The sequence below is a fragment of the Leucopleurus acutus genome (genome assembly GCF_964270905.1).
Source record: "Leucopleurus acutus genome assembly, chromosome: 8".
NCBI lineage: Eukaryota > Metazoa > Chordata > Mammalia > Artiodactyla > Delphinidae > Leucopleurus > Leucopleurus acutus.
The window spans coordinates 27,438,843-27,453,151 of record NC_139151.1 but is presented as its reverse complement, the minus strand read 5'-3'; the positions used below and the strand labels follow the sequence as shown (position 1 = coordinate 27,453,151).

Genomic DNA, 14,309 nt, shown 5'->3' with positions numbered 1-14,309 from the left:
GCTCCGGGAATCTCCCCCCTCCGCCCCCCGCAGTCTCCGCCCGCGAAGGGGCTTCCTAGTGTGTGGAAACTTTTCCTCCTTCACAGCTCCCTCCCACTGGTGCAGGTGCCGTCCCTATTCTTTTGTCTCTGTTTTTTCTTTTTTTTCTTTTGCCCTACCCAGGTACGTGGGGAGTTTCTTGCCTTATGGGAGGTCTGAGGTCTTCTGCCAGCGTTCAGTAGGTGTTCTGTAGGAGTTGTTCCACGTGTAGATGTATTTCTGGTGTATCTGTGGGGAGGAAGGTGATCTCCGCGTCTTACTCTTCCGCCATCTTCAAGGTCCCCTGTCCTTATTCTTTTTATCATAATAAAATATTGCTATATCCATAGGAAAGTGAGAATTACCTAGGTATTCTGTGGTATCAGAGGTATCTAAAAACAGAGATTTTGCCTAGAAAAATCTTACCTGCTTTTCAGGACAACGATCCAATCTACTCATAGAAAATGATTCTCACCAGTTGAGACACCTAACAGTCTATCATGAATTCTTATAAATCATCAATAAATTAAGTACATCTAAATTCTTTGAACCAAAATAATTCTCTTTCTTATGTTAAAGTATTCTTTTTTAGAAATATATGTAAACTATTGGTTTGTCTCATAACATTGTCATTCTCTTTGAGGGGATTATAGCATAGTAGTTTTCTGAACAAGATATAATGAAATGATTGGTCATTTATACAGTAGGATTGAAATTACAGGGTTTTTGGTTTTTTTTTTTTTTTACTTCAACCACTTAATTTTTAGTGTGGCTTATGAATTTCTTATAATTAGGATAAATCACTTTCATAAGAGAAACGATATCATTTTCTCAACATGTTTCCACATGGCATTATGCTAGAATAGTTAAAATTCTGTTTTTAAAAATATGATCATTCAGTAAAGTTAAATTGGTTTTCTCATATTTCCTTATATCTTCACAGATTGTGAGTGTTGGAAAGCATGTTAAAGGCTACCATTATATCATTGCAAACTTGGTAAGAACTCTTTATTTTCTATTTTTCATAAGAATTGCTCAGACATTCAAGATTATGTTAACTGTGCCTTGAAATAGTGCTCTATTATTAAACTATATTACTTACTAAGCTTTTTATAACACATAGGATAGTACTCTTATGTGTCCACAAAAAAATTAATGGTCAATCTAAGAAAGAAATGGAAAATTTTATTTAGGCCTACCTGAGGATTATAACCTGCTAGTTAGTCTTTCAGAAAGCTCTGAGGACTGTTCTGCCCATTAGAGGTCAAAGCAACGAGATTTTCTGCACAACTTAGAGGTCAAAACATAATTTTTTGAGATAAAGGGTTATGAATCAAAGTAACATATTGACAGTTTACATAGTCCAACAAGGCAATAGTGGGTCATTGTGACCCCTTACAGGATTGAGAGAGGAATGTTATCTCCTAATCTCCTAAGTAGTTAGCTTGCTGGTGCCAGTAGGAAATTGCTTCTTTTTCTTTCTTTCTTTCTTTTTTTTTTTTTTTTTGTGAGTAGGCATTCCTGGGTCTTCTAAGAGAATCTAGGTAATATATTAATGTATAATGCAGATGCACACTAAAGGGGAGGAGGTGGTAGCTCAAATGGTGGAAAAATTTTGTTAAATTTTTCTTGTCTTTCCTTAAAAACAATTGTATTTCATTAATCACAGTGATCATATTTCTAATTCAATATATTTTGGTGCAGATAAGCTTGATATCTGCCATAGTGACCTTTAAAGCTAATTATAATGTTTGTTTTGCTATGATATTACTTGGCAAATTAGATAATGGCCTTTTGTCTGTGTGAATGATAAATGTGCTACTCTATGGATGAAGATTGTCAATACTTAGATGTATTACAAGAATGATTAAAATTGATGACCCATGTTTTTTAATTTTATGAAAAACAAGTTTGAAATGGCTATTTAAGAAAGTCTTTTGTTGGGAGTAATCCAAATTATTTTAATACTGTCAACTTTTCACATATATATAGATGTTTATTGTTTGTACAACATACAGGCATTAGTATAAAATTCTTAAAGGTGTAAGTCAAGTCCTTTTAGATTTCTTGGCAAGGCTCAAGTATTTCTTGTTAACTTTGCAAGTGCGGGGGAAAACTGACCATGCAGAGGGCCATTCTCCTTGATTTATCAGAGTACCCTGATAAAAAGGGCAGTATCATATCTTCCCTAAGGGCTTGATCTCAAAAGTGGTTTATCCTAGAGAAGTTAAGAATGTGTTCTCCTTTTCCTCTTTTCCCACCACATATTTCTTTGGTGAGGATCTTGCACTCAAAGCATGGAAAGAACAAAATGCTGCAAAACAGATTCATATTCATCCAATCTTTTCATGTGGCAAGTGGGCCATCACACTTTGAGACAGGAATTTTAAGTCTTTAGTGAACTAGGTTTCACTATGGAGTTGAGATATTAAAATACATCAGTAAACTCTAATGTTTTATTGTATTGTGTTTCTTGAATAAAGTATAATTTTGTTACTTAATATTATCATGAAAATACTGAGAAATTTTTACTTGTTTTTTCCATTGCTTTTAGTAGGCCTGTAGTCTGGATGTTTCAAAATATTTTATAAAACTATAAATCTTAAAGCAAATATATCCTGATATTAATCACCATAAGAGAAAAAGAGAGACATTTATTGATGTGACTTATAATGTCACAATGACATTATACAAGGAGACTCTAGCAAATAGAAGGTTTTAATACCATCTATTCTTTCCAAACAATGGAATTCAGAAGGAAAAAAAAAGACAATATGTTACAGATTATCATGCCAGAACGGAATTGCTGACATTGACAAACCAATACAAAATTAAAAGAATTAATAGTTATAATATCCTAATGGGTATAACAGCCTGTATTAAACAGCCCTAGTAGATGGCATCACATTCAAGTCATCTATATAACGACTAAGTAACAACATATGAAGTAGAAAAGACTGATTTAGTTGGAGGGATTACGATGGAGACAAGGGAAGCTCCTAAACTCCCTTCCTTCCACAGACACACATACAGAGTAATTCCTCTGAGAAAAATCCAGAAACTAGCTGAATGACTCCTACAGATCAGGCAGCTGAGAAAACACCCACACAGAAATGGGTTGGAAAGGGTGAGGCACACTCTTTCCATAAACACTACTCCCAGCATAGTGCCATACAATTGGAAGGGAATCCCCAACCCTCAGCTTCTACATGAAGAGCAAAGGACTTGGACCACATGTTTAACACCTCAGTTTTTAAGACTGCCACTCAAGAGAGAGCCCCTCAAAAACACCTAGGTCCAAAAGCCAATGGGGCATGCATCCACATGACCACAGTGGTGTGAAACTAGAAATTAATTACAAGAAAAAAACTGGAGAATCTACAAATATGTGGAGATTAGCCAAAGGCTCCTGACAACCATTGGGTCAAAAGAAATCAAGAGTGAAATAAAAAAGTACCTTGAGACAAATGCAATTGGAAATGGAAACATACCATGCCAGAACATATGGAATACACCTAAAGCAGTTCTAAAAGGGAAGTTTATAGAAATAGATGCCAACATTAAATAAAAATAGAGAAATCAAATAAAGAACTTTATACCTCAAGGAACTAGAAAAATGAGAAAAAACTAAGCTCAAATTTAGGTGAGGGAAGGAAATAACAAAGATCAAAGTGGAGATAAATGAAATAGAGACTAAAAAGACAATAGAAAATATCGATGAAGGTAGTTTTAAAAGATAAACAAAATTGACAAATCTTTAACTAGACAAAGGAAAAAGAAAACTTTTAAAAATCATAAAGGTAAGAAGATCAATTGCAGCTAATACCACAGAAATACTAAAGATCATAAGAAACTACTATGAACAATAATACTGACAAATTATATACCCTAGAAGAAATGAATAAATACCTAGAAGCATAAAACATATCAAGCATGAATTATAATTAAAAGGAAAATCTGAACTAACCAATAACAAGAGAGTAGTTTGAATCAGTAACCAAATCACTCCTCCACAAAAAAGTCCAGGACCATATGGCTTCATGGATAATTTCTACCAAACCTTTAAACAAGAATAATTACCAAAACTTTTAAAATTATTCCAATAAATAGAAGCAGAGAGAACACTTCCAAATTTACTTTCAAGGCCAACATTACACTGATACCAAAGCCAGACAATGACACTACAAAAAAAGTAAATTTCAGACTGATTGTTGAACATAGATGCAAAATCCTCTACAAAATATTAACAAACCAAATTAAACAGTACATTAAAAGGATGGAACGAAGATCATATCGAGATCAAGAGGAATTTGCCCAGAGATGCAAGGATGGTTTGATATCAGCGAATTGACCAATGTGATGGCACCACATTACAAAAAGAATAAAAATCATATGATCATCTCAATAAAGGCAGAAAAAGCTTTTGACATAATTCACATCATTTCATGATAAAAAAATCTCAAGAACCTGAGTACAGAAGGAACATACTGCACTATAAAAAAGGCCATGTATGACAAGCCCACATCTAACATCATATCTAATGTTGAAAAGCTGAAAGCTTTTCATTTAACATGAGGATGTCTTCTCTCACCACTATTTTTCTTTTTTTATTTTTATATTTATTTAGTTATTTATTTTTGAATTTTATTTTATTTTTTTATATAGCAGGTTCTTATTAGTTATCCATTTCATACATATTAGTGTATATATGTCAATCCCAATCTCCCAATTCATCACACTACAACCACCACCCACCCCCGCCACGTCCCCCCTTGATGTCTATACAGTTGTTCTCTACATCTGTGTCTCAATTTCTGCCCTGCAAACTGGTTGATCTGTACCATTTTTCTAGGTTCCACATATATGTGTTAATATACAATATTTGTTTTTCTCTTTCTGACACTTCACTCTGTATGACAGTCACTAGATCCATCCACATCTCTACAAATGACTCAATTTCATTCCTTTTTCTGGATGAGTAATATTCTATTGTATATATGTACCATATCTTCTTTATCCATTCATCTGTCAATGTGCATTTAGGTTGCTTCCATGTCCTGGCTATTGTAAATACTGCTGCAATGAACATTGGAGTATGTGTGTCTTTTTGAATTATGGTTTTCTCTGGGTATATGCCCAGTAGTGGGATTGCTGGGTCATATAGTAATTCTACTTTTAGTTATATTAAGGAACCTCCATAGAGTTCTCCATAGTGGCTGTATCAATTTACATTCCAACCAACAGTACAAGGGGGTTCCCTTTTCTCCACACCCTCTCCAGAATTTAATGTTTGTAGATTTTCTAATGATGCCCATTCTAATTGGTCTGAGGTGATACCTCAGTGTAGTTTTGATTTGCATTACTATAATAATTAGTGATTTTGAGCAGCTTTTCATGTGCGTCTTGGCCAACTATGTGTCTTCTTTGGAGAAATGTCTATTTAGGTCTTCTGCCCATTTTTCGATTGGGTTGTTTGTTTTATTAATATTGAGCTGCATGAGGTGTTTATATATTTTAGAGATTAATCCTTTGTCCATTGATTCATTTGCAAATATTTATCCCATTCTGAGGGCTGTCTTTTCATCTTGTTTGTACTTTTCTTTGCTGTGCAAAAGCCTTTAAGTTTCTATAGCTCCCATTTGTTCATTTTTCTTTTCATTTCCATTACTCTAGGATATGGATCAAAAAAGATCTTCCTGTGATTTATGTCAGAGTGTTCTTCCTAAGTTTTCCTCTAAGAGTTTAAGTGTCTGGTCTTACATTTAGGTCTCTAATGCATTTTGAGTTTATTTTTGTGTATGGTGTTAGGGAGTATTCTTTTTTTTTTTTTTACATCTTTATTGGAGTATAATCGCTTTACAATGGTGTCTTAGTTTCTGCTTCATAACAAAGTGAATCAGTTATACATATACATATGTACCCATATCTCCTCCCTCTTGCATCTCCCTCCCTCCCAACTTCCCTATCCCACCCATCCAGGTGTTCAGAATGCACCGAGCTGATCTCCCTGTGCTATGTGTCTGCTTCACACTAGCTATTTATTTTACATTTGGTAGTGTATATATGTCTATGTCACTCTCTCACCTTGTCACAGCTTACCCTTTCTCCTCCCCATATTCTCAACTCCATTCTCTAGTAGGTCTGTGTCTTTATTCCCATCTTACCCCTAGATTCTTCATTACAATTTTTTTTCTTAGATTCCGTATATATGTGTTAGCATATGGTATTTGTCTTTCTCTTTCTGATTTACTTCACTCTGTATGACAGACTCTAGGTCCATCCACCTCACTACAAATAAATCAATTTCACTTCTTTTTATGGCTGAGTAATGTTCCATTGTATATATGTGCCACATCTTCTTTATCCATTCATCCGATGATGGACACTTAGGTTGTTTCCATCTCCTGGCTGTTGTAAACAGAGCTGCAATGAACATTTTGGCAATTGACTCTTTTTGAATTATGGTTTCCCCAGGGTATATGCCCAGTAGTGGGATTGCTGGGTCATATGGTAGTTCTATTTGTAGTTTTTTAAGGAACTTCCATACTGTTCTCCATAGAGACTGTACCAATTCACATTCCCATCAGCAGTGCAAGAGTGTTCCCTTTTCTCCACACCCTCTCCAGCATTTATTGTTTCTAGATTTTTTGATGATGGCCATTCTGACTAGTGTGACATAATATCTCATTGTAGTTTTGATTTGCATTTCTCTAATGATTAATGATGTTGAGCATTCTTTCATGTGTTTGTTGGCAATCTCTATATCTTCTCTCAGGAAATGTCTGTTTAGGTCTTCTGCCCATTTTTGGATTGGGTTTTTTGTTTTTTGTTATTGAGCTGCATGAAGTCTTGTAAATTTTGGAGATTAATCTTTTGTCAGTTGCTTCATTTGAAAATATTTTCTCCCATTCTGAGGGCTGTCTTTTGGTCTTGTTTATGTTGCCTTTGCTGTGCAAAAGCTTTGAAGTTTCATTAGGTCCCATTTGTTTATTTTTGTTTTTATTTCCATTTCTCTAGGAGGTGGATCAAAAAGGATCTTGCTGTGATTTATGTCATAGAGTGTTCTGCCTGTTTTCCTCTAAGAATTTGAGAGTATCTGGCCTTATATTTAGGTCTTTAATCCATTTTGAGCTTATTTTTGTGTATGGTGTTAAGGAGTGTTATAATCTCATACTTTTACATGTACCTGTCCAGTTTTCCCAACACCACTTATTGAAGAGGCTATCCTTTCTCCACTGTATATTCCTGCCTCCTTTATCAAAGATAAGGTGACCATATGTGCGTGGGTTGATCTCTGGGCTTTCTATCCTGTTCCATTGATCTATATTTTTGTTTTTGTTCCAGTACCATACTGTCTTGATTACTGTAGCTTTGTAGAATAGTCTGAAGACTGGGGGCCTGATTCTTCCAGCTCCGTTTTTCATTCTCAAGATTGCTTTGGCTATCAGGGTCTATTGTGTTTCCATAAAAATTGTGAAATTTTTTGTTCTATTTCTGTGAAAAATGCCAGTGGTAGTTTGATAGGTATTGCATTGAAAATGTAGATAGCTTTGGGTAGTAGAGTCATTTACACAATGTTGATTCTTCCAAGAATCCAAGAACATGGTATACCTCTCCATCTGTTCGTATCATCTTTAATTTCTTTCACCAGTGTCTTATAATTTGCTGCATACAGGTGTTTTGTCTCCTTAGGTAGGTTTATTCCTAGATATTTTATTATTTTTGCTGCAGTGGTAAATGGGAGTTGTTTCTTGATTTCACTTTCAGATTGTTCATAATTAGTGTATAGAAATGCCAGACATTTCTGTGCATTAATTTTTTATCCTGCTACTTTACCAAATCCATTGATAAGCTTTAGTAGTTTTCCGGTAGCATCTTTAGGATTCTGTATGTATAGTATCATGTCATCTGCAAACAGTGGCAGCTTTACTTCTTCTTTTCCGATTTGGATTCCTTTTATTTCCTTTTCTTCTCTGAGTGCTGTGGCTAAAACTTCCAAAACTATGTTGAATAAGAGTGGTGAGAGTGGGCAACCTTGCCTTGTTCCTGATCGTGGTGGAAATGCTTTCAGTTTTTCACCATTGAGGATGATGTTTGCTGTGGGTTTGTCATATATGGCCTTTATTACGTTGAAGAAAGTTCCCTCTATGCCTACTTTCTGCAGGGTTTTTATCATAAATAGGTGTTGAATTTTGTCAAAAGCTTTCTCTGCATCTGTTGAGATGATCATATGTTTTTTCTCCTTCAATTTGTTAATATGGTTTATCACATTGATAGATTTGCGTATATTGAATAATCCTTGCATTCCTGAAATAAACCCCACTTGATCATGGTGTATGATCCTTTTAATGTGCTGTTGGATTCTATTTGCCAGTATTTTGTTGAGGATTTTTGCATCTATGTTCATCAATGATATTGGCCTGTAGTTTTCTTTCTTTGTGACATCCTTGTCTGGTTTTGGTATCAAGGTGATGGTGGCCTCGTAGAAGGAATTTGGGAGTGTTCCTCCCTCTGCTATATTTTGGAAGAGTTTGAGAAGGATAGGTGTTAGCTCTTCTCTAAATGTTTGGTAGAATTCGCCTGTGAAGCCATCCGGTCCTGGGCTTTTGTTTGTTGGAAGATTTTTAATCAAAGTTTCAATTTCAATGCTTGTGATTGGTCTGTTCATATTTTCTATTTCTTCCTGATTCAGTCTTGGCAGGTTGTGCATTTCTAAGAATTTGTCCATTTCTTCCAGATTGTCCGTTTTATTGGCATAGAGTTGCTTGTAGTAATCTCTCATGATCTTTTGTATTTCTGCAGTGTCAGTTGTTACCTCTCCTTTTTCATTTCTAATTCTATTGATCTGAGTCTTCTTTTTTTTCTTGATGAGTCTGGCTAGTGGTTTATCTATTTTGTTTATCTTCTCAAAGAACCAGCTTTTAGTTTTATTGATCTTTGCTATTGTTTCCTTCATTTCTTTTTCATTTATTTCTGATCTGATTTTTATGATTTCTTTCCTTCTGGTAGCTTTGGGTTTTTTTTGTTCTTCTTACTCTAATTGCTTGAGGTGCAAGGTTATGTTGTTTATTTGAGATGTTTCCTGCTTCTTAAGGTGGGCTTGTATTGCTATAAACTTCCCCCTTAAAACTGCTTTTGCTGCATCCCACAAGTTTTGTGTCGTTGTGTCTCCATTGTCATTTGTTTCTAGGTATTTTTTTTATTTCCTCTTTGATTTCTTCAGTGGTCACTTCATTATTAAGTACTGTATTGTTTAGCCTCCATGTGTTTGTATTTTTTACAGATCTTTTCCTGTAATTGATATCTAGTCTCATGGCATTGTGGTCGGAAAAGATACTTGATACAATTTCAATTTTCTTAAATTTACCAAGGCTTGATTTGTGACCCAAGATATGATCTATCCTGGAGAATGTTCCATGAGCACTTGAGAAAAATGTGTATTCTGTTGTTTTTTGGATGGAGTGTCCTATAAATATCAATTAAGTCCATCTTGTTGAATGTATCAGTTAAAGCTTGTGTTTCTGTATTTATTTTCATTTTGGATGATCTGTCCATGGGTGAAAGTGGGGTTTTAAAGTCCCCTACTATGTATGTGTTACTGTCAATTTCCCCTTTTATGGCTGTTAGTTTTTGCCTTATGTATTGAGGTGCTCCTATTTTGGGTGTTTAAATATTTACAATTGTTATATCTTCTTCTTGGATCGATCCCTTGATCATTATTTGGTGTCCTTCTTTGTCTCTTCTCATAGTCTTTATTTTAAAGTCTATTTTGTCTGATATGAGATTTGCTCCTCCAGCTTTCCTTTGGTTTCCATGTGCATGGAATATCTTTTTCCACCCCCTTACTTTCAGTCTGTATGTATTTCTAGGTCTGAAGTGGGTCTCTTGTAGACAGCATATATATTGGTCTTGTTTTTGATCCATTCAGCCACTCTGTGTCTTTTGGTGGGAGCATTTAATCCATTTACATTTAAGGCAATTATTGATATGTATGTTCCTATTCCCATTTTCTTAATTGTTTTGGTTTGTCATTGTAGATCTTTTCCTTGTCTTGTGTTTCTTGACTAGAGAAGACCCTTTAACATTTGTTGTAAAGCTGTTTTTGTGGTGCTGAACTCTCTCAGCTTTTGCTTGTCTGTAAAGGTTTTAATTTCTCCATCAAATCTGAATGAGATCCTTGCTGGGTAGAGTAATCTTGGTTGTAGATTTTTTCCTTCATCACTTTAAATATGTCCTGCCAGTCCCTTCTGGCTTGCAGAGTTTCTGCTGAAAGATCAGCTGTTAACCTTATGGGGATTCCCTTGTGAGTTATTTGTTGTTTTTCCCTTGCTGCTTTTAATATATTTTCTTTGTATTTAATTTTTGACAGTTTGATTAATATGTGTCTTGGCGTGTTTCTCCTTGGATTTATCCTGTATGGGACTCTCTGTGCTTCCTGGACTTGATTAACTATTTCCTTTCCCATATTAGGGAAGTTTTCAACTATAATCTCTTCAAATATTTTCTCAGTTCCTTTTTTTTTCTCTTCTTCTTCTGGAACCCCTATAATTCAAATATTGGTGTGTTTAATATTGTCCCACAGTTCTCTGAGACTGTCCTCAGTTCTTTTCATTCTTTTTTCTTTATTCTGCTCTGCAGTAGTTATTTCTACTATTTTATCTTCCAGGTCACTTATCCATTTTTCTGCCTCAGTTATTCTGCTATTGATCCCTTCTAGAGAATTTTAAATTTCATTTATTGTCTTGTTCATCATTGCTTGTTTCATCTTTAGTTCTTTAGGTCCTTGTTAAATGTTTCTTATATTTTCTCTATTCTATTTCCAAGATTTTGGATCATCTTTACTATCATTATTCTGAATTCTTTTTCAAGTAGACTGCCTATTTCCTCTTCTTTTGTTAGGTCTGGTGGGTTTTTATCTTTCTTCTTCATCTGCTCTGTGTTTTTCTGTCTTCTCATATGCTTATCTTACTGTTTTTGTGGTCTCCTTTTTACAGGCTGCAGGTTCGTAGTTTCTGTTGTTTTTGATGTCTTTCCTCAGTGGCTAAAGTTTGTTCAGTGTGTTGTGTAGGCTTCCGGTGCAGGGGACTAGTGCCTGTGTTCTGGTGGATGAGGCTGGATCTTGTCTTTCTGGTGGGCAGGTCCACATCTGGTGGTGTGTTTTGGGGTGTCTGTGGACTTATTATGTTTTTAGGCAGCCTCTCTGCTAATGGGTGGGCTTGTGTTCCTGTCTTGCTAGTTGTTTGGCATAGAGTTTCCAACACTGTAGCTTGCTGGTCATTGAGTGAAGCTGGGTGTCAGTGTTGAGATGGAGATCTCTGGGAGATTTTCACCATTTGATATTACATGGAGCTGGGAGTTGTCTTGTGGACCAGTGTCCTGAATTTGGCTCTCCCACCTCAGAGGCACAGCACAGACTCCTGGTTGCAACAACAAGAGCCTTTCATCCACATGGCTCAGAATAAAAGGGAGAAAAAGTAGAAAGAAAGAAAAAAAGAAAGAGTGTAAAAGAAAAGAAAATAAAGTAAGATAAAATAAAATAAAGTTGTTAAAATAAAAAATAATTATTAAGAAAAAATTTTTTAAAAAAACAGTAGGATAGAACCCTAGGGCAAATGGTGAAAGCAAAGTTTTACAGACAAAATCTCACACAGAAGCATACACATACACACTCACAAAAAGAGGAAAAGGGGTAAAAATAAAAAATCTTGCTCTCAAAGTCCACCTCCTCATTTTGGGATGATTCATTGTCTATTCATGTATTCCACAGATGCAGGGTACTTCAAGTTGATTGTGGAGATTTAATCCACCACTCCTGAGACTGCTGGGAGAGATCTCCCTTTCTCTTCTTTGTTCACACAGCTCCCCGGGCTCAGCTTTGGATTTGGCCTCACCTGTGTATGTAGGTCACCAGAGGGTGTCTGTTCTTTGCTCAGACAGGACAGGGTTAAAGGAGCAGCTGACTCGAGAGCTCTGGCTCACTCAAGTTGGGGGAAGGGAGGGGTTGTGGATGCAGGGCGATCCTGCTGCAACAGAGGCCAGCAGGACTTTGCACCAGCCTGAGGTGCGCCATGCGTTCTCCCAGGGAAGGTGTCCCTGGATCCCGGGACCCTGGAAGTGGCGAGCTGCACAGGCTCCCCTGAAGGGAGGTGTGGATAGTGACCTGTGCTCACACACAGGCTTCTTGGTGGTGGCAGCAGCAGCCTTAGCATCTCATGCCCGTCTCTGGGGTCCATGCTATTAGCCGCGGCTCACGCCCATCTCTGGAGCTCCTTTAAGCAGCAGTCTTAATCCCCTCTCCTCACACACCAGGAAACCAAGAAAGAAGAAAATGTCTCTTGCCTCTTCGGCAGGTCCAGACGTTTCCCCGGACTCCCTCCCGGCTAGCCGTGGTGCACTAACCCCCTGCAGGCTGTGTTCATGCTGCCAACCCCAGTCCTCTCCCTGTGCTCTGAGGGAAGCCTGAGCCTCAGCTCCCAGCCCCGCCTGCCCCAGGGGGTGAGCAGACAAGCCTCTTGGGCTGGTGAGTGCCGGTTGACACCGATCCTCTGTGCGGGAATCTCTCCACTTTGCCCTCCACACCCCTGTTGCTGTGCTCTTCTCCGCAGCTCTGAAGCTTCCCCCTCTGCCACCCACAGTCTCCACCCACAAGGGGCTTCCTAGTATGTGGAAAGCTTTCCTCCTTCACAGCTCCCTCCCACTGGTGCAGGTCCCGTCCCTATTCTTTTGTCTCTGTTTATTGTTTTTTTAATTTTTCCCTACCCAGCTGTATGGGGAATTTCTTCCCTTTTGGGAGGTCTGAGGCCTTCTGCCAGCGTTCAGTACATGTCCTGTAGGAGTTGTTCCACGTGTAGATGTATTTCTGGTGTATCTGTGGGTAAGATGGTGATCTCCGCATCTTACTCTTCCGCCATCTTCCCAGAAGTCCCTGTAGGGACTATTCTAACTTCATTCTTTTATATGTAGCTGTCCAGTTTTCCCAGCACCACTTATTGAAGACACTGTCTTTTCTCTATATCCTTACCTCTTTTGTCATAGATTAGTTGACCATAGGTTTGTGGGTTTACCTCTGGGCTTTCTATCCTGTTCCATTCATCTATATTTCTGTTTTTTGTGCCAGTACCATACTGTCTTAATTACTGTAGCTTTGTAATATAGTCTGAAGTCAGGGAGTCTGATTCCTCCAGCTCCGTTTTTTTCCATCAAGACCACTTTGGCTATTCAGGGTCTTTTGTGTCTCCATACAAATGTTAAGATTTTTTTGTTCTAGTTCTGTAAAAAATGCCATTGGTAATTTGATAAGGATTGCACTGAATCTGTAGATTGCTTTGGGTAGTATAGTCATTTGCACAATGTTGATTATTCCAATCCAAGAACATGATATATCTCTCCATCTGTTTGTATCATCTTTAATTTTTTCATCCATGTCTTATAGTTTTCTGCATACTGGTCTTTTGTCTCCCTCGGTAGGTTTATTCCTAGGTATTTTATTCTTTTGTTGCCATGGTAAATGGGAGGGTTTCCTTAACTTTCCTTTCAGATATTTCATCATTAGTGTATAGGAATGCAAGAGATTTCTGTGCATTAATTTTGTATCCTGCAACCTTACCAAATTCATTGATTAGCTCTAGTAACTTTCTGGTGCCATCTTTAGGATTCTTTATGTATAGTATCATGTAATCTGAAAAAAGTGACAGTTCTAATTCTTCTTTTCCAATTTGTATTCCTTTTAATTCTTTTTCTTCTCTGATCGCCATGACTAGGACTTCCAGAACTATGTTGAATAATAGTGGTAAGAGTGGACATCCTTGTCTTTTTCCTGATCCTAGAGGAAATGCTTTCAGTTTTTCACCATTGAGAATGATGTTTGCTGTGGGTTTGTTCTGTATGACCTTTATTAGGTTGAGGTAGGTTCCCCCTAATCCCACTTTCTGGAGAGTTTTTATCATAAATGGGTGTTAAATTTTGTCAAAAGCTTTCTCTGCATCTATTGAGATGATCATATATTTTTTCTTCTTCAATTTGTTAATATGCTGCATCACATTGATTGATTTGCATATATTGAAGAATCCTTGCACTCTTTGGTTAAATCCCACTTGATCATGGTGTATGATCCTTTTAATTTGTTGTTGGATTCTGTTTGCTAGCATTTGTTGTGGATGTTTGCATCTATATCGTTCAGTGATATTGGTCTATAATTTTCTTTTTTTGTAGTATCTTTGTCTGGTTTTGGTATCATGGTGATGGTGACCTCATAGAATGAGTTTGGGAGTGTTCCTTCCTCTGAAATTTTT

At 36.9% G+C, this 14,309-nt stretch overlaps 1 protein-coding gene across 3 annotated transcripts in view; it reads left to right on the top strand.

Moving 5' to 3' along the window:
- GRIA4 (glutamate ionotropic receptor AMPA type subunit 4) overlaps positions 1-14,309 on the top strand; it is a gene marked incomplete at its 3' end in the record, with an annotated part of 520,821 nt that overhangs the window by 379,776 nt on the left and 126,736 nt on the right. For all 3 annotated transcript variants that reach the window (XM_082845543.1, XM_082845544.1, XM_082845545.1), the window contains exon 5: positions 962-1,015. In XM_082845543.1, the coding sequence (XP_082701669.1) occupies positions 962-1,015 (54 nt within the window). The remainder of the gene's footprint in view (positions 1-961; positions 1,016-14,309) is intronic.